Source organism: Neodiprion virginianus, chromosome 2, assembly GCF_021901495.1.
Source record: "Neodiprion virginianus isolate iyNeoVirg1 chromosome 2, iyNeoVirg1.1, whole genome shotgun sequence".
Lineage (NCBI taxonomy): Eukaryota > Metazoa > Arthropoda > Insecta > Hymenoptera > Diprionidae > Neodiprion > Neodiprion virginianus.
In genome coordinates this window covers 29,832,606-29,854,053 of record NC_060878.1, presented here as the reverse complement: position 1 = coordinate 29,854,053, position 21,448 = coordinate 29,832,606, and the positions used below count along the sequence as shown (strand labels likewise).

The following is a 21,448-nucleotide window of genomic DNA, read 5'->3' as shown; positions in this document are numbered from 1 at the left end:
GCGGTACTGGGCAAACTGAACAGATTGCCAATCAGTTCTCTTCATACTTGGAGCATGTATGTGTAAATACGAAGTACGTAATACGTGAAATGGGTACGATATTACGGTGTTTGTACGAATGAGTCAGAACCCATCCTCCGCCCCGTGTAGCTGACCAAGATGACCGGAAAATAACCGGAGATGAAATTGCTCTGAACAATAGTCATGGTCCAGAGGTTCGCAAGCTATATCTTACACTTTCCAGCTCTTTGCCCTGTGATAGGTTTTAATTTCAATTACCGGACTTGCGTAACTGCCATGGTTTCATGGCATTTGACGATAAAACAACATTGTTTTCCGCTGAACTGAGTTTTAATTAGTTCACGTGCTTGATTATAATTCATTTCCCGAGTTTTTCCACACCGAGAGAAATTCTTATTTTATTTTCATTTTTTTTTTATTCTACTTTTTTTTTTTTTTACAAACAGCTGAAAGTTTCTAGAGTTCAAAATTTATAGTTCAGTCGACAAATTTTATGATGAAACTTCACTGTATTTTCGAATAGGTCCACAACAAATCAACGTCAGCTTGAACTAACAACGCGAAGACGTCAAAAATAGTGTAATAATTATGCAACTAACTATATAAATACTAAAAATATTGACTATTGATAGTATATTTAACTTGACTGTTCGTATTTTTTTTTTCTTTTTTTTTGTGATTACCGCAAATTAATAATGCTTTTGACTACCGTCTCTTCATGGTTCGAGATACTAAATTTTACAATGTATTTCCTGCATTGTGACGCCAAGTATAAAAATATTTTCAACCACACCAATAATTCTCTAGTTAATCGCATTATAATTTGGCAAGTGGTTTCGACAAAAAAATCTCCACTGTCCCCCCCCCCAGGGGACTGTATTTCGCACCATCGCTAATAAGAACCTTCTTTCAATGCGGTTTTTCGAATCAGCTCTCGTTGGTTTTTCAAGGCTTAATCATTTACGCGCGGTATTCCCCCGCAGCCCCCGTTTCGTGGCTCTTTTTTCAATTTGCATATTTCCTCAATTTTCCATTATCACTACACGCGCGTGGAGAGTAATTGAATTTCGAAATGCGCTACTCGGTTTCACCCTCCCTACGTTCCTTTGAAGTGGCGGGAAAATGGTCAGCAACAAACGCGGGGCTGACGCCTGTTGCGGGGTTTCATACCCGTGTGTTACGGACGCTAACCCGATGCAGGACAATCCTGGCTTAACCTGCGCCCCGTGAAAGTTATACGCTTCGGTGTATCAAACTGATTGCAAAGTGCCCGTAAGCCATCACCGTGGGTATAATGAATTTCATGTTATACCACGTATCGGGATGTGCTGGTTCGAAAGAAGGGCGGAGAATCTGTTCATTTTTTCCTTCGCAATTTCCACTCTATGATTGGTATCGTAAAAGCATCGATCTCACGATTCGGTATCAATTCTGTTTTCAGTTAACAACGGCGATAAATAAGGGGCGGAATATTTGAAGATCGAAAAAATGAGCTGAGCGGCGGACATGACTATGAGAAGAAGTCCGAAGGCCTTGGGGGCCGCCATATTGGTTCTTCTGTTCCGTTCGCTGAATGCAGCATCGCTCCCCGGTGAGTACATTCTTCGCTATCGCGCGTTTTACACACCGCGAGGATTAATCTCTATCAGTGTTTAAACACGCGGAGTTTCACGGCTGTTTTATTATTCTTGAAGCGTTAATTCCCGTCGTTCGGCAAATCATCCCCTGATAATGGTGCACAGAATGCGATGGATACGACGACGTGTATTCAACCACCCATGAGTGTGCATAATTATAAGCATAATACATTATGAACGAGCGAATGGAACTGATTTCAAAGATAATAAATAGAGCAACCTTCATTCGGTCGAACAACTTCCCTGACTGCGGACTGTAGCTCGTTCAAGCTCGTTCAAGCTCGTTCAAGCGGGATAAAAAATGTGCAGAATATCAGTTCTCAGCTCGAACGAAATATCTTTCTACTCGATATGACGCCACCTAGATATATACCAACTAGCTAGAGCCGGTCCCGGACCCTGGCGCCCCGTAAATGGGGATTGAAAATAAAGTGTTATGTATTTATTTGAATCGGCTTTTCCCGTATATCCTTATTCTTACTCCGATATACATATTTATTCTTTTTTCCGTCTCATGGTTATCCGGATTTTTCTCATTTTTTCACTCGGCCGATACAAGTTTTCATGCTTGAAATTCGTCGTATTTGACGGTAGATTCAATTTTCCTTAAATCGTGGATAAATTTAGATTAAGGAGCTTGATTGGCTATAAATCGATATAATTATAAATTTTATCACGAGATGGACGGACATTTGGTATTTTTAAAATTGTTACGTTCGCTAGCTACGAAGAGAAGTGAACTTCGCTATTCACCGACATTTCGCTCTCCTATTTTTTCGTCAACTTTTTGTCGTTTAGTAAAAGAAACTTGACTCTTCTTTTTACCAACCGTTTGGTTGTCCGTAGTTTTTCCACGGCAAAATTTTTACTTCACACTTGGTTCCGAATTTCTTTAATTCCTGTTGACCGAGAGCCACAATCTCGTAATTTCCCACTTCAAAGATATCGAATTTACAATTTTCCTTCTACTGCATTCACATTTTTCAGTTTCCCAGACTTCCCTGGTTTCGCCAACGTGACATAACCGCAAATCTTGAGAATTTCTCTCACTTTGGAATAACAAATTTTTCTCTATTTTTCGGTTCAACGATAATTGGGCTGTTTCAGTCATTCCACGTTGCAGAAATCCACACTTCGTCCCGATTTTTCTGAATGCCGGGATAATTCTCGCGGTCAACTTTTCTCTTTTACACATCACGACCGCTGCGGCACATAATTTCCGGGTATTTCCGAATACTTTCGTACGGTCATAATTCACTTTGATTAATTCCCCTTTTGTATTCAAGAATTATACATATATAATTAAGTTAGACATATATACGTAGACGTGCCACAGGTACCAAGCTATTATCAGACGTTGAGAAACTGGGAGAAACTAATCAGAATGATGACAATGCGACGACGACGAGCGGTGATAATTCGGGAGGGTGATCTTCTCGGCATGCAGCGGAGGTGCAGAGGTCGTCTAATAATTTTCCAATTAGGTAATCGATTGGCAATAAATTCCCGGTTTCCTATAATCAATAAATTAATTATAAAAGGGCCGCTGGCATGACCGCGAGGGGATAAAATGTGCAGGAATCGTCGATTCGCCCGCGATGGAAATTGATGGGCCCCGTTATTCGGTGATTAAAAAAAGGATTCAAGCACTTCCGCCATCCGACAATCGCGTGCAGTGCTTAGGTATAATATTACACAGCGGTAGCAGAGCGATTGAATCGTTACGCTTGGTATAGCATAACAATATAGCGTCCTATCAATCCGTCATCGACAACAGAAGCTTTTGCTTGTTCGTTTAATTATATATGAATATTTTCCTACGCCTACGGTGGGACTGAATCAGCCGGAGATTAGACCGTACCGAGCCCTCTAATTTTCTCCAAAATCCCTCAGATTTTGATCACAGGTATTTTCGTTCTACGGATTATTCGACTATGTAAGGAGAGCCCGTGATTTATTATGATTATAAACATCAGGTGCCAGAAGTAAATGCGGGTTATGCGTACCCACGTATAACATGCAAAATTCCTTCGAGGAAAGCCTTCTTGGATTATTTATCCTCGCTTATCACGAATATGCATCCTTAGCTGTACGCGTGTATACCATAATATCAGCTAGGCTACGACGCTGTAAGGGTATTCTCACGCAAAAGCTTTCGCGGCACGGATCAACTCCTAGATATATTTCAGACGTTTCGTATTCACAGGAGATTTGGTAAAACAGGGTCATTCGTTTTTTATCGCTTATCAGATAAACGACAAGAAATGTAATGCCGATGAATCGATAAGCGTATCTTGGGACTCTTAATCGAAAGTTTAATATCCGTGCGTGTAAGAATTATTTTAGTCTACGGATGAAAGTCAAATATATTTATTTAAAGATGTAAAATTGGTGAAAAAAAAAAGAAAAAAAAAAACTATCGCCTTGAAAATTTATTCTAATATGCGGTTGTATTTTCTTTCTCTTTTCTCAAGATAAATGATCGAAGTCAATGCTGAAACTTTTTGAAGAAAGAAAACCGATATCAACGAATTTCTAGAGAACGCGTAGATTTCAAAGTTTGTGAACTTTTTAACTCCCTTCAAAACTACGACAGGTACAAGAGAAAGACAAATCAAAGACAATACAGTGCTGGTTCAAAAAGCCTCCGAATCATTTTTTATTACTTTACATCTTTCGTTAACAACACTCAATTTTGCAAGATCTAAAGTTAAAAACTTCTTTACCAACAATTAGGAATGCACCTCCGCGCGCGGTAACTGAATGGAAAAGGGGTAAACGGACATTGAATTTATAGCCTTCTATCCGTCCTCGGATTTCTACCGCGTGGTTATCGATTGAGGTTAAGACGTATTGCACATACAAAGCTGGACGTGATACGTACAACGAGTGACTGTTAGCGAGAGGACTGATCGTGAGCCGGGGTGGAAGTTACGTAGGTATCGGAAAATGAGACGACGCCAGCCTTTCGAAAATTCAAGTCGTCTATCGTCGACGGAGCCGAGAATGCAGCCCCGGGCAGAGGTGGGGGTGAAATTGTCGTCGATCGCGAGCGAGCTCAGCTTTTACTTTTGCATCCACCCCCGGATGTAGCGGAGCACTAAATTCGCCCTTATATTCGCTGAGCGCGGCTGCAGTGGCAAGTCGATCGCTCCAACTCCTGTCCAAATTGGCCAGCTAGAACTCCAAAGTCGTTGACGGACAATTATTGTACCGCAACGTCCGGAATTTATAAGGGGCTGCTTGTAGGCTTCGACTGAATTTTCGTCGCCAACCGAATTCGGAAGATTGTCATCTCGTTTTGCGCTGCGATATTGCAATCGTAACGTCGATCGCAATAATGATAGACGACGAGGAAGTAACGTGTACGGATATTTGAGTGTTTTGGAACGAAAAAATTTAACATTTAGCTCTCACTTGCCACCCTGAAAAGCTTGTTTTGTACAGAAAAATACGCAGCTCAAAAGATAAGATCTGTAGCTTGTGCGGAACGGCTGCCGAAATCGCATTTTGTGATAAATATAATGAAAATTCCATTTTTGCAGTATTTCGACAGGAGGATTTTTTATTGCCGCTAGAAAAGTTATTTTGAGTCTTGAAAAGATTTGCCATGGAATATGAGGTTTATTGGTTATGGAAAAGTCACAAAATGCAATTGTATAAAATGACATTGTGCCGAATGATGTCAAATTGAAAATCGTTCAAGCGATCAAAGATAGAGAAGATTCGGAAAACGTCTCAAAGCGAATTCGAATTCAAGAGAAAGATTGGGTGTCACTGCTTGCAAAAGACGCGAATGATTTTATTACAAAAAAATCGTTTCTTCGCGTCGAGCTATTCGACTTAAAATTCGATTTACTTGACGTACGTGACTGTAAAAAGAGGAGGTTGAAATCGAATTTGTCAGAGAATGATAAAATGTTTTTTATACTATTACTACGACTATTACTACTACGACTATTCTCAATAACCAATCAACCTCAAATTCCACGGAGACTCTTTGCAAGATCCAAAATCACTTTTCTAGCGGCAATAAAAAAAAAATGCTATCGTCAAAATGGCACAGAAAAGGAGTTTTGACGATTTTTATCATAAAATGCGATTTCGGCAGCCATTCCCCATAAGCAACAGACTTTATCTTTTAAGGTGCTTATTTTCCTGTTCAAAACAAGCTTTTCAAACTGCAACTGCGAGCAGGATCAAAATTTTTTTGATTCTGAAGCACTCTAATAGATACATAATGTATATTGGTTATTTCATCGATTTGTTTTTATTCTCTCACTTTCAATCCTTTATGGAATTACATCAATTGTATTCGGACAATTCAACCAGTTATAGAAGCGCATTATCGAGATATGAATATACCCCGGATTTTAAACCTCTGAGTATATGTAATTTTTCACGACGAGCAAATTAATTCGTTCCTTCACTCAATTTTTTGTCTTCAAGTTCTTAGCACTAAAAAATATGATCCATTGCGTGTAGTATTTTTTACGCGAAAAAGTTAGATCTTTCAAAATATGAGATTCATTTTAGGGTAGACGTTCAGTAAAATCATTTAAAAAGACAAATTTTTTTTTTCACACTCTACACGAAAAAAAAAAAAAATGAAATTATTTGGATGAGTCCCGTCACAATGAAGTACGGAATTTTCCCGTAAAAACTCTGAATTTTTCGAGTGTGATGTGAAAGACTTAACATTTTCTTTGGCTAACAATACGAAAATCAATTTATCACCAACGTTAGTCAGTTTCTTTCTAGTTCTCTGTCAGTTCAGACGACTGAATTACTTTATTTTCAATAAAATAAGAAAAAAAAAAAAAAGAAAAAAGACAAACGAGAGAAACGAAATTTCAAACTCGCGCCGATATATGCTTCAGTTCTTTCAAATGTCTTTACGATTTTCTCTCGTGCAAAGTTACGTGTCAGTTTAACTTCGCTTAACTTTTCGAAAGAATTTTAAGGAAACATTTCAAACTCGCTATGGTGTCGCAAAAAATAAATAGATATAGGAAAAAGTTCCGCTTCTCCGCATCGGTTACGATCACGTTTATCCTTTTTTTTTTTTTTATCTTTCTCACGGTTTGTTCTAAACTTATCGTTACTTCGTAAAATCCAAGTTTTTTTGAGTTTAGAATTTCGTTGCAGTATAATCAAATGAAGTTTTTAAATTTCCGTTACCTTGGGTTACTGATAGAAAATTGAAGATTTTTAAAAAGTGGCTATTCGAACCAATTTATCAAAACCACTGATCGATGTCTCGTCATTTTTAATACTCACGAACGTAAACGTTACTTTCGCACACCCTCTGCATGCAACCCATTAAAACCAACAGCCTTCTAATTTCCTTCACTTCGCAGTATACATGTAACGCATTAGCAAGAGAACACGAAACAGCTAATTAACACAATCTGTTTGCGTAATTTTCAGTCGTGAAACCGTATCCGAGGCTGGAGGACTTGCCGAAAAACCTCTGGCACGAGTTGAGCTCTCCTTTCACCGAGGTGGGTTATTATTGCAGTATCACCGTACAGTAGAACTTCGTACTTTCCAATTAACCGAAGTTGTCCTCAACTCGTTTAACAAGTTTCAAAGCAGACATTTTCCAGAGACCAAAGGTCCGTGTTGACGCAGTTACAGGGTCCGACTGTGGCGTAAAGTCGTTGAATTTTCAAACAGTATATTACAATCGATATCCCATCGGTAAGCTAAAAAAAATTTTCAAACGCACCATCCGTTTCCTACGCAGGTCTACGAAGAGGAAAGTCTCGCGACTGAAATCGGCGCGACTCCCGAGCCTCGTCCTTTCTTCGAGGACGCGGACAGCAACATCACAGCACAGCTGGGAACGCACGTTCACATGCATTGCCGAGTACACGATCTCCGGGACGGAACGGTGAGCTTTTGCACAAATTTACGAAAAATCGATTATCATATAGGATGCAGAGGTAGATATTTTTCTCCCTCGAGTAACCACTGACCATAAATTTTGACAGCTTAGAGAAATTCGTGGTGAATGTTTACCGTTTGAACACGAAAAACTTTACTTCGGATAACCGATCCATTGTCCATTTTTCATAAAAAGTAGCGCAAGTGACTTTCGAAAACGCCTCGTTTCCCTGTCTAACTGTGAAAATCTCCGAAAAGCAATTTTCAATAGGAAATGTCATCTGTTTAACAGACATTGAAAAGAATTGGAAAAAACGTATCTTTGTTCTGTACATAACTTAGTAAAAAAGTGAAACGCAAAAAAATCCCCGCATTTGAGCCAGATTGGCATGTCGTCTGGAGAGAAGAGTACCTTGAAAAGTTTAAATCGGACTATCGGTGTACGTTCGATTAAAATATTAGCCTAACATGTACTGTCTCTGAATTAATTATGTAAAATGTGATTAGTGATTTTCAAAAACCTCGAGAATTTAAACTGCTGGAGAAAAAAATTGACATTTGCAATCTACGGTTATCAATGTCGGAAATTTTTTTCCCTTAACCCAGACTCCCGATAACTTCCCGTTTCGAGGGCTGAAGAAACAAATCCATGAACACGACCCGGAAAATTCAGGGACGCCGTCCCTGTGGAATAATTTAGTTAGGCGTTGAATACAAAGCTATAGAAGCGGAAAATTATCGGGAGTCCGTTGTCCGATGGTCGTATAACGACGTGAGGTTGCAACGACAACGGAAATCAATCCGACGTGAATCGCACATCCGGTGGTTGGCAAGCTCGCTCGTTGGGAAAACAACGCCTGCTGGCGCATCCGAAACCATCGCGTAGGTAACTCCAACGTAATTCCTCGAGTTCCCCTTTTCCGGCTGATCCCCTTCTTCCCGTGTCCTCCTCTTACTTCGCCTCGAGTAAATCCCGGCACTTGAATAACAGCCAGCACCGGGAGCACAACAGCCGAAATGCCGGGGCACGAAACTCAGCCGCATTAAACCAGCGCGGATTCTCGACGGGGTTAATTTTCAAAGATTTCACAATGGCAACGTCAAGTAGCGGCTGGCTTTTCCAGGATCAAAAGTTTCGGATATTTGCCAGCTTCCGCTCTGATAGTCGCGAGACGAAGCGGTATAACATCCTTCGACACGGACACGCCTTAACGTTTCAACATCTCGAGATCCTGGTGATTGAAGATTTGTAGAAAGTTTAGGCTTTGAATTGGGTTTGAAAGTCTACGAATATTAGCGGATGTCTCAAACGGTTCCGAACGATTGTAAGAAAGCTCGCAAGCTGTATTTTTCCAAAATCGTTGAGAAGGAGATTACCCACGAAACTCACCGAGGTATTAAAGCGACATTAAGATCAAACGATCTTAAAGGATCTCGAGGGATTACCGGCGAGTTTCGGACAAGCTTTAAACGACATCAAAAGATACTCGATGTTCCGAAAAAGAATCGAACAGAGAACATAAAAATTAAGAATCTTGCGAAACTTTGGCTTTCGTTCTTGGAAGAATCATGCCGGGAATTGTAAGAGATAGAATATATCCATACAATCTCTCGCGATATCGGGGGTGGCTTTGACCAATTTCTATGAGACTATCTTTATAACATGAGGCAACAATGGTTCTCGGAAAAAGTGTATAACCATGGATTCCCCCTGAATTAATAGCCAGTCGCTATTCAACGAGCGCATTCACGTGTAATCGCGTCTTTCAACGCTTGCGACATGTGTATAAATTTTTTTCAACATATTCGTTGAAAAATAACTCTATCAATAATTTAGACATTGTTCCAATTCAGTCATCGATCGAACAATTTACCACCAAATTCAACGAGTGACGACAATTTTCTCATCGTTATATCAATCGTCGATCAACGCAACCGAGACGGACCGATTCGCAATTGTAACTCTATGAAAGCGAGGACGTAGATTTTTCCATTTCACACGACAACACGTCATCGCACTCGTTAGACCTTCTCCCTCGGCATCCCTCCCCATCCCTCAGGATAGAGGCAGATGTTCGCAATACGCACCCCCCGCGCCATTGAAGTCGGTCGAAGGTTCGCGGAGCGAATACAAATACGGCGTTTATTTCCGAGTGTCCTTTTTTCGGCCTCACTTTCTCCTTCTTCTTCTTCTCTTTTCAATTTCCGTGACTTAGAACATACACGTCGTCCCACCGTCGGCGGGCTGCAGGTTCGTTTGAATACGAATGGCAATTTATTCGCTCGGTTGACTGCGGGTCGCGACGCAGGGTTCGTGGAGGCGGCGGGGATCATCGGGGATAACCAATAACCGATAACCCATAACCCATAACCCAGGGATGCCGGGCCGGCATGGAAATCGGCAAATACTAAGCATACGCGTGCAGGCCTGGGGTCAGTTTAACGGAAGGCAAGGATCTCGACTTTTAGGGGGGGTGAAAAAAAAGCGGGACTCGTTTGCACTCGGCCGAATCTCGGAATAAACGAGCGCGCGATTCCAAACTAACCGGGACTTGATCGGGATTTCGGTGAAACGAACCAGACGCTTTTAGCGCTGCCGTTTCTTCATCCACCTTCGACACTCTCTTCCCGACTCACCCCCAAAGGAAATTCCTGAAATTTCTGAGGAATATTTCGGTCCTAATTTCGCAGCTTCATCGCTTCATCACTTTATCACAAAAGGAGGAGGCAGTGCGTGTTCTCTCTTCTCCTCTTCTCTCCTCTCCCCTATCCCGGTTTTCGGCGAAGCCAGCCAGACTTGGCCGAGCGCCTTCACGCACGTGAGAGTCAGAGATAACCCCGCGTGTCCCCTCCTCGACCTTCAGCCACCCGCCGCAACGCCCACACGTTGAACTTCGACCTCAAACAGACCTCGTTCCGGTTATCTCGCCGTCGAGTATTATATGCGCTTCCGCCCCTCCCCACCCAGCGCCTTATGGTGTTTTCGCCTAATTGGATTTACCCACCCTTTCTATCTCCCACGGCCTACGAATAAGATGTACGACCGACTTTCATCCCCCTTTGACTTTACATGTCAACCGGTCTGCCTTTCCCCCCTTTTCAAGCGTGCCTTGTCTTTCGAAATAGCGAATTTCACCCTTGAACCGCACTTTGGGCTCGAGGAGAGAGAGAGAGAAAAGTTAATGAGAAAAATTCTTATCGTACAAATGAAGTGAAACGGATGAACTTACTTTCGTTGTTTATATGAAAATTCCAAACATGTTTGCAATCAGCCTTTTTCCCCTGACAAAGTAGTGAAAAATCGTCGCGACGTGAATTCACAACTTGTTTTCTTCGTTGCTGTGTAATATTTTGCATGCACTCGTACTTTTTTTTTTCGCGTTCCATTCGACGGAATTCAAAATCGCAACGATCACTGTCAGAGCATAAAATTTCACCAGTCTGGTGCCGATATATTCATAGCAGCGTAAAAAAAAAAAAAAAAAACGCGTTCAATCTTTGAAAAGGACATCATACGTGGATTTTGAAATGTCCTACACTCGTAGAATTTATAATTCGTTGAAACGCGACGAACTTTCGTTAAAATACTTTACACACGTAAAATACGTCGCCAATTTCTTATATAAACTGGGTTACGCTCGAAGATTGGTGTTCTAAAATCTAATCATTGCCGAGTAATCGCTTCTCCCCAGTTTTTATCACAGATATTCATATCTCCGACTAATATCAGGGAAAGGGAAAAGAAGCTTATGGCAGTAAAATTTCATGGCTCTCTGAATAAATGAAAGTACCGAGTAATTTTAGATTCAAAAGAAATTCACGCCCCTCGTTTGTCTACGTATACACATTTTGTTGGAAAATCGGAGCTTGAGATATATTTTCGCAGAGTTGTTTACCTACCTCTGTATAATTCACCCGTTAAATCTACAAATATTCCTATTAATCGATAATATCAACTTCGAATCAATTCATGGAAATTTCATTCTCACGGTCGATTGGCTACCTGGCTGCGCAAAATAGGCGAACCAGACCGAGATAAAACGACGGTTTGAAATTCCAGAAATTCTTAATCAGAATATTCATGCATCGTGATGTATAAAACCGGATGAATTCATTAACGTCATCGATATTTGATAGGCGTTTGTAGAGGGCTGGCGCTTTGTCAGCTATATTATATTTACTATTTCATTTTCCTCAATCGAAATTGAAAACCCATTATTCCCGACATTACATGCGGAAATTCATGCCGCGTGCAACGAGCTCGCATCGCTTCATATCGAATCGAGGAAGAAAAACGAATCGGGTATGGTTGTCGAAATAGTTTTTCACACTTTTTTCCCTTTAACGAAGAAAGTTCAAATTTTAATTACATCTTTCTCTCCCCCCCCCCCCCCCCCTCCCGCGATATGGCGACGCCTCGACGACGGACGGTAAGGCGTTTCTCAACGTGTACGAGTGCAGTAAAAGGGAAGGACTGAGAAGAAGGTTGAAATTGGGGAACGGAACCGAGTGAATAATACACAGACATTAAAATACGGTTGAAAAATTGGCGCGCGGGGTCCAAGAAGGAAACGCTGGGAAGGGTGTGAGGCGAATTAAAAACGAGAGGCAGATATAGATTAGGGCGGCAATGTCGTTAATCAAGAGACAAGAAGTGAAAGTTGGGGGAACAAAAGGGTCCGTCTCGAGTCAATTTCAGGGGTCCAGACACTCGCAGACATCGAGTCGGATAATAACCCAGCATCCAGCAGGCTCTCGGTACCTACCGGCTACGCTACCATAATTTAGTATTCACACTCCTTTCGGGCGGAGAGGCTTTCCGTGTTCGTAATAGCAGTAAGTCGTCGTCTTCGTCCTCGTCCTTGTCCTCGACGTTTCCCCGCCCCCGAATTATCAGATAATGCGAAGCGCCCCTTTATCGCCCTGCCCACTTAACGAGATTGAGCTTTCGCCGGGCCCCCGCGAATCGCGGGAAGATCGCGAAGCTCCGCGATCCGTCCCTCAATTTCTGCTCTCCGTGCAGCCGCTGCAAGAATCCAGTTTCCGAGGGAATCGTGAGAGAAAAAAAGAAGGGAAAAACCAACCAAGGGAGATAGAAACCGGGTGAAAACAACCCTTCGCCAAATTCCAGACGCGAACTCTAACCCCCAGGAATCGAGGGTGGAAATCTCGCGATGTTTCGCCACCCTCGTCGCAGCCTGCATCTCTTAATTCCTTCTTCTTTGTACGGCGATCATTCGCTATTCTACACGTAGAACGCTTCTCGGCGTCATGTTCTGCATCTCTTTCTTAATCTTGTCAACGTCACGACGCGTCGTACAATTTTCAAAATTATCCACTACATTCTATCGTGGAATTACATGCGAATACAACTTTGATCAAATTTCAGTCTAAAATCAAGCAAAGTCTTATCAGTAAGTCGCAGCGAGGTACGGCCGTTGTGAATTTCATTCACGGATCGGTAAAGTATTTAAAGAGATTAAAATTTCGATGAACGAATACGGAATTCTACGAGGGTTTCCACAAACGATGCATCTCCTCTATCGGTCGAATTTTTTCCACGTGGAAGAAGATCTGCCAGACCGAAAAAAGTTTCCGTTATTCCGATCGTCCGAGTTGACGATAGCTGAAGAGATTGGCGCTCGTTCCTGAGTCGATTATCTAATCGTTGACACGTGTGGATGATTTTCGTAAAAATTCGATCACAGTAGGTTATGACGACAGTTTCAGGAAGAGAAAAGAAGCACTTGGAAGATGATTGTAGTTTCCCGTTGGAGAGACGGCAAGAAAATATAAAAAACAAAAAAAAAAAAAAAAATAAAGTCCGACTGTTGCGGAAAGCGAGTCTCCGGGGGATCTTAATTCGTTTAGTGAAAGTGTATTCAATTCCCCGAATGTGTCTTGCCTTTGACGAGGCTAATCCGGGGCGGGAATTCCGAGCGGTGGGTGTATCTTTGATTAACCCCAACGTGGAGCATTGATTCGTCGTCGAATGGCATCGCAACCGTTCGATCGAATACGGTTACTCAACGTCTGGTTCAACTTTGTCGTAACGTCATCAATATTCATTAATAGAACCGCCCTGCAAGTCGGCGACTGATTGAAACCAGAGTGACTAGATCCAGTTCCGTTTGGAGCCATTCGATTTAGCCAGTCCATAGTTGCTCGATCGAATTGATCAATTAATCGAAAGACGAAGGATCTCTTGGAGCTTTTCCGAGTCTTCCTATATTTTCACTCCCCTCCATCCCATCCATCCATCCATCCACCCATGAAAGCTCTGCGTAGATTTTCCTGGACGCGCCGTTGATCGATGTACGATATAACACCGCGCGTACACTGTCGAGGATCAGGATATTAATATATGTGATGGATATTAGCCGGGATTAACCGAGCCGTGGTTTTGGCAAAATCTCGACCTCGATATCGCATGAAAATTTCCACCACCGGCACATAAAACGTCAAGATTGTTGAAAACAGCTCGAGAAAACTTGGGTTGAAACATCGTTCGATTCTCGATTGCAGCCGTTAGAGTTTCGGAATGTTCACCGTGACTCGCAGCTTCATTTCAGTGAAATACGGTTCGATCCGCGGTCAGGAATGTCCTTTTTTCGAAAGCCACAGGGGCGGTACAGATCGGCATTATCAGGGTGAACGGGGCGGGGGCGTATTGTCGCATATCTTTGGAATACGTGGCGGAACGCGGGTAGGGTGGTGGTTAAGACGAGACGACGTCTTCTTCGAGGGACCGTTTAGGGCGAGGCTCTTTACCGGGCGTCCGGGTCTGAGTTCACGGTTTTTGCTAGGGCGACGAGGCGGCGGAAGGCTGGACGTAGAAAGTAAGCGTATGAAGGTTAAAGGCTCAGGGTGGAAGGTGGAAGGTGGATGGCGGAGGGTTGCGACGAGGATTGGAATGCGGGAGCGAGAGAGACGGAGAGGGTCAGGCACGGCTGGTTTTACGGGAGAGTGAAACTTTGCTTCTGTGCTCGAATTTATCCCGCGGCAAACAAAGGGCCCGAATCCTCTTTGCAGGACAAGCTTCGCCTCGTCGACCCCTCCGACTTACCACCGTGACTAGATACCTGTCCGTGTCTGCCTTATATCGAGCCCTCTCTCTCTTTCCCAAAACGCACATTACCAGTTACGCTCTTCCCCCTTTAGCCCACATCCATTCTCTTATAGTGCTCTACCCTTCTTCCAAATTCGCTTCCACGTCGCTGCAATTTCCAAATGGTACTCTTTTTCTTACAGATGTATCGCGTATCACGTGGCGGAAGGCTAGCCGACGCTTCGTTCCGATTGGAAATTCGTCGAGACAATTGTCGTCAGAGTTCGTGAATCGTTTGATTTTCTTTTCTTGCACGTAAAGTATTTCGTAAAAAATAATTTCGTTACAGGTATTCTAATTCGTATTCGCAATGCGGAAGGTAGAAGAGTGTCGAGACGTTTGAATAACTGCTACCAACCATTAATGTTTATTCGAGTAAGACAAAAATTGATTCTTCGTCAGGAAATTTGAAATTACAAACTATTAAAAGTTCAAGGTTCAAACTGATTATAAAAAATTCTCTTGTTGCGCATGACCTGCAGAAGTATGAAATAGTTTTAATACGGAGAGAAAGTAAATGCTTCTCCGCTTCGTTCGAAGGTAAAAATAAAACTCGCCTCTCTGAGGAATTCGAATTATCGTAGATTCAATAATCAAAGTTTACCGCAAAAGTGCAAGTTTTTCATTTGAGTGACAATAAGCGCGAGTAGTGTTGCCAACTTAATTTCGGAAGAAATAAAATCAGATGTACTTGAGACAGCGTCTTTTCCAGTCGGACTTTAGAATAGCACGTTACGTCTTTGACTATACGTGATCGGTTGGATCTTCTCCTGGAGAAATTCTTGAGCGAAAGCAGACAAGAGCGTCCAGAAATTTCCACTGAATCACTCCCGATGCTTCATAAGAGAATTAATCGCACTTCAGGACGTCAATCGGTTTCAAATTTCCAGTCTACAAAGTCTTAAGGACTCCTGTTAAACTGTCCAAAGTTCCGAGAGTGCGACTCGGCCGCAGAATTCCCGGCGACTCGCGGAGTCCTCGTCGATTATATATATCCTCTTCATTTCAAAGTTGGTGATAATTTCTCGTCCCCCGTTTTCCACCGTAGATTTGATTAATTGAATGGCGGAGCTATTCGAGACGTGCCAATTGAATTCGACGACACGAATTCCTCCGTCGGTTTTGCGTTGAGCAATTCTCTCCTGTCCAGTTTTGGACAATTCTTCCGTGAATATTCTCGGGATACATTTGCGGGAATGGTGTTAAGATTTAAAAAATACCATTTTCGAAGGAAGTTCGTCTCGAAGAGGAGCGAATATCGTTTTAACGCAACCCATCGTCGTAAATCCATCAAAATCTCTATATCAGCGTGAGAAGATTTATCGTCGTCACTGAAGCAGGCCCTATCAGAATTTATCGTTACAGCGAGATGTTTACACTCTTCAAGACCATTCGCGATTGTATTGATTGAGAATTTAATGCGAACATAATCTATCATACGTACATCAGCGATATTTGATTCGGAACAAACCTGTGTACCTATAAGAGGAACATAAAGGAGATGATCGACATTGGTCAAAATACCAATACCTCGACCAATACTGTTAATAGACGCACTGACATTCAAAACCTCGGTCGAGTTCACGTGTCAAATGACGGTCTTAAATCTCCGATATTTTTGCGATAAATCCCAATCTATTTCTACTCACTTCCTTCCAAAATGGCGTTATAACAACATCCGAGACACGAAGATCGTCAAACAATCGTAGATATTAATTTTAACTCATCTGTCTTTATCTATTTTTAAAATCATTCCCAAATATTGTATTTCATGCTCCGATAATAATTAGTGATATATAATTGTCCTAATATTTTTATATTTAGAAGTCACAATGTTACGTTTTTATTACACATAACATCAAATATGAAGACCATCCGGCTTGGATTCGTAATTTAAGAAGTATCAAACATAATCTATAAATTTAACTCGACCACATACGTTGCGACAAATCTGGTTAACAAACAGATATGTTCTACTAAAAAGCGAATGTCTGGTTGAGAATTTCGTTAATTTTGTTTGTAACCTGAAGGTGGTCGGCAGGGTCTGGTCGAAACGTCGTTTACGTAGCATGAAATATATTTGACCATCGATCGACGAATCTTTCGTCATTCATCATAACTGGGAAGACAGATGAAGAGTAAGATATACTCGGCAATAAAATTATCGGAGGCTAATTACGAAAGGTAAATCATTGCGGACGGTTATGAAGCTTACAATGGAGAAGAACTTCTCACTTCGGACTCTATTTGAAACTGTTATTTATGAAAGACGAATGACTGCACGTCGCGTTATGCTCGCTCCTATGTAACGCGAATTTAACGCTCAACGGAGTAAGTGAACAATTACTTTTGTTCGCGAATCAATGCAGGGAATTTCATTTAGCCAAGCTCCGAGGCGGGTGTATAGGCAGCGTTATAGTAGGCGCCCACCTCGCATCAGAGAGAGAGAGAGAGGGAGAGGGAGTAAGTCGATAAATATCATCGAAATTCAATCGCGAAACGGAGGAACGAGGCGCTGAGAAGAGCGCGAGGCGTTCCATCATCAGCTATCTGATATAACGGCGTCGTTTTCCTTTATCTCTGCTGTTAATTGCCAATCCCGTAGAAATCATACCCGCGATTTCGACTCTCGTTGTATTTTTGTTATGCTCTATACATATATAGGTTTACCATAAAAAGAGAGACGTATTCATTCTTATCGCCGTATAATTGATTCCATCTACGTCTGCACGTTCAGACACAATCACTGAAGTTCATCGTTTGTATGTATTATATCATAAACGAATAATGGATTGATCGAGAACAAAGTGAAAAAAACTAAAAAAAAAAACAAAAAAAGAAAGAGAAAGAAAACGGTAACCGAAAAACAAAACAAGAAATGAGACGGAGAGAAAAGAGATTCTTGCATAATGAAAGGGGGGAAAAAATAACGAAAAAATACGGGATTTACAAGCAAACAAAGCGAAGCATCGCACGAAAGCAAATAAAGGAAGAACAAAATGAAGAAAAAACGATAAAAAAAAATAACAACCCAACGAGAAAATGAAAAAAAAAGGTTGGGCAGAAATAAATGTAACGCGGGACACAACCTGGTGTTTCGGATGCTCCCGGATTTCACCCACGGCGTGATTTACTTTTACGGTAAAATTATACCGTAGCGCAGTTCGTTCCGGATTGGTCGCGATATTATGATATTCCGCGGTCACGCGCACGCGAGAAACCGCGATGCGAAATTTTTTTCGCCACACCGCCGCCGCACCACCGGCTCGCCTACCTTATCGTCGAGCGGGGTAATTTGGCCTTGCCTCCTCTAACATCAACGGCCGCGTTACGCGTTGTAATGATACCGAGGCTCTAATTCGTCCCGTCTTGTACTCTGGCGTGATAAAAAATTTGTCACATCCCGATGAAATCTCTCTTCTGCTTCCCGGAAGAATGGGAATGAAATGAAAAGAGGGAAAATTAAAAGAGCGAGGGGCTCGATGCTCGCGAATTCTACACCGGGAGGGAGAATTGAAAAATACATCTCTTGCCTCTCGGCGCTGCCGACCCTCCTTGTCCGGAAGTCTGGATGTAAAGTGATTGATTTTGATTTCACCCTCCCCCCTCTCCTTTCTGTCCTTACATCCCTCTCTGTCTTTTTCTCTCTTCTTCTGTCAATATTTTCTCCTTTCTTTACTCCTGCTCAATGTACAAGACTAACAGAAAAACCTTTTTTCCCGATGACGTCGACTAGCTGCCGTGTGTATTTCTTCTTTGTGTGTAATTATTGTCTTCGGGTTCTTTTTTCTTCTCATTTCTCCTCGGGTCCCTTTTTCATGATTCGTTTTTCCCGAAAACGTGTTTTTTTTTTATCTTCTAATTGCACGTTATGGATATACCAAAGAATTTTTTCTCTCATTTTATTAAAACGCTTCTTAATATTTTTACACTAATTTTTCACAAAAGGTTTCCTAAAACTTCTTCTATAAAATTATATCGCCGAGAGTTTAATTCACATTTTTTAATAATGATAAAAATCTTCTTCGAACTGTACATAATTCATCAATTTCAATGTCAATGTTAGTGATAATACTGACTAAATGCAAAGTTTTGCATCACGACCGAAAACCAAAGTTCTTGGTTAAAAGAAAGAAGAAGAAAAAAAGAAATGGCAATTATAAGAGATCCTCCGCAAGTAAGAGATTTTATTTGAACCTCTGTCTACTAATTGCTGTGTACATTTAAGATTTTTATGCCCTTTTTCAAGCTGAAAACAAAATGTATATATAAAGAAGAATAATGAACAAAATAATGCAGAGCAAGCTGTAACCCAATTAGTCCTACAGGTTCTGTTCGATCGAATAAAAATTGGCAGGCCACAATTAGCGCTTCTTTGAAGAGCGAGTCGATTCAAAGGAAACGCAAAAAAAAAATTTTTCAAAGACTGGGCCCCTTATTCATAGCTTTCCTCCATGGCGCCGTAGAAATTTTGTGAAAATTCGGTCGATTCAATTTCCAGTCGAGAGACGAGCTCATTATTATGTATAAATGCATTATGTGTATACAGAAGGAATGACCGAAAGTTCGGCAGGAGCGAATTCTTTCGGCGAGGATCGTCGCTGCAGTGAGACTATAACAGAGAGTGAGATACCTTGAAAGTTTAAATTTCGTTGGCGGGATTTGAAAGAGCGCGAAAAAGTGTTCGGAATATTTTCCATTTGAATCCAACCGCGAAGAGAATCGACTTAGCGAGTGGAACGGGTGGTTCGAGCTTCAGTCTGAGCATACAAATGGAGCAGCTTTCGGATTCGGTCTCTTTATCCGCCCAAGGGTCGAACCAGAAACAGCCATACAAATACCAGAGACTGACTTTACGTGTGAATATTTTATTTATAAGCCGAGAAGAAGAGCCGGTCGCACCTCGAGAATTGATTTTTACTTCTCATCACCTTTGGTGACGTAAGAAAAGTATTGATTTCAACGGATATTTACGTTTTTGAACCTCTAAAATCCGAAAAACAGAAAAGACAGAAACTTCCGCGATGATCTCGGAAACTTACAGGATTTTCACGATCAAATAACGGGTACGAAAACTTGTCATTCTACTCTTTCTAAAGAAACGATCACGAATTTCTCAGTGTATATATATTTAGTTTCCAAAAAAATCAATAAATGTTTTGTTTTACCAGAAAAATGATTTTCTAATTTTTCTTTAAAAACTTTTTCATTTGGCTGCCAAAGTCCTGTCAGTTTCAGATTTTACTCTCGACCGTTTACCGAAATATTATCGGATTCAGCGTCGTCAGTCTTTCTTTCGAATTAATTTGATGCAAGGTAGGTATAATTCCGCTTAACACTGATGATATCGCGACTGTAAAATTGCTTTGTAGGTACTTGTCGTTGAATAAAATTTTGAATTTTTTCGAATTTTCACGTCGGTTTCTCGAATATATTATTCGACAACATATTGCTCTGAAGCTGTGTTCAGTTCGAATTACCATTAATCAATACAGCTCGTTCTAAAACAATTTTCCATAAAAAAAGTTTAATTTATCGTTTCGTTCAACTTCAAAAGCATATCGTTACAATACAATGTTTGCTGATCGCCATACCTCACTTTGATCGTAAATGAAAAACCTATTTTGGTGAATTTCTGCACACGGTAGAATTCGAACCGAGAAATAGATCAACAAATACCGGTTACGTAGTAGACGGCAAGTCGTGATAAAACATGGAATAGATGGGAGTTCAATTTCTGAAAAAATTTCCACGAATTTGATATCGCTGTGGTATTCCAAATTGTATACAAAACTTTCGTAATTGACAAAGGGATGATTTCATCTTGTTTGCGGCGTCATAAAAACCGTCAGAGATTATGATCCTAGGCAAATCGTCCGCTCATGAATGGCTGGTCACCAAAAGCTGGCAAGAGCCAGAGTTAGAATTAGGCGTAGAATAATGGACCGTCGGCCTAACTGCAGCTACAGAATGGCGGTTAAACCATGAGGGTGAATTTGTAATGATAAATTTCGGCCATTGCTTGCCGATAACGTCGGTACCTGTGCGATACACCGGATCGAATTGCATTCGAGGTGAACGTATGCGATCAGGTGAGATTCGCGGAAAATTTAGAACCAAATCGATGTATGCACGAGGATTACACTGGAAGACACCCGGATCTGCCGATTATGGGAAATCCTCTTTAACGGATAATAAATTAACGGCAATGTAGAATCGGAACGTTTCAAATATATACTGCCGTGCACTTATTGCCAACATGTTTGTCGATCCGGTCAGGAAACAGCGGCGTCGATTCGCGGATACAGCGTCAATTACAGCCTTGTTTAAAACGCGGCTCTCTCTCTCTCTTTAATCACTTTTATGTGGATGCCTCTATAGACCAGTATTATTTTTACTTTGGTATTATTTGTTCAAAATTGGAATCCCCATCTGCCGGCGTACCGTTTCCAATCAAAATATTTTTCATTCAATTTGACCTCCGGCTGTGATCGAATACACGGTGCAAGCTTATTTAATTTCCTCGTATAAACTGGTGAAAAAAAAAAAAAGAAATAAACTGCAAGATATCAATCAAAATTTTCATGGTGAATAAATACCAACATTTAATTTCTAGGTTTGAAACAGAAATTTTTTATCTCTCATCGATTCAGAGTGAAATTTGACTCTTGAATTTCGTCGTTCTCTTCTTGTTTCGTTCTACTTGTCCTCAACTTTTGAACCAGATATTTCCGACGATTAGTAGGACAGAATTTAAATTCTTCCTCCTCGGTAAATCCTCAGCGATTTTCAA

The 21,448-nt window shown here is 41.2% G+C and overlaps 1 protein-coding gene and 1 long non-coding RNA gene across 3 annotated transcripts in view; one reads left to right on the top strand and one right to left on the bottom strand.

Annotated features, from left to right (window-relative positions):
- Window positions 1–21,448, top strand: part of LOC124297876 (obscurin) — a 205,031-nt gene that overhangs the window by 62,441 nt on the left and 121,142 nt on the right. For both annotated transcript variants that reach the window (XM_046749220.1, XM_046749219.1), the window contains 3 exons: window positions 1,463–1,612; window positions 7,089–7,162; window positions 7,408–7,554. In XM_046749220.1, coding sequence (XP_046605176.1) covers window positions 1,528–1,612; window positions 7,089–7,162; window positions 7,408–7,554 — 306 coding nt within the window. In that variant the 5' untranslated portion in view covers window positions 1,463–1,527. The remainder of the gene's footprint in view (window positions 1–1,462; window positions 1,613–7,088; window positions 7,163–7,407; window positions 7,555–21,448) is intronic.
- Window positions 1–21,448, bottom strand: part of LOC124297877 (uncharacterized) — a 154,967-nt gene that overhangs the window by 34,142 nt on the left and 99,377 nt on the right. The window lies entirely within an intron of this gene.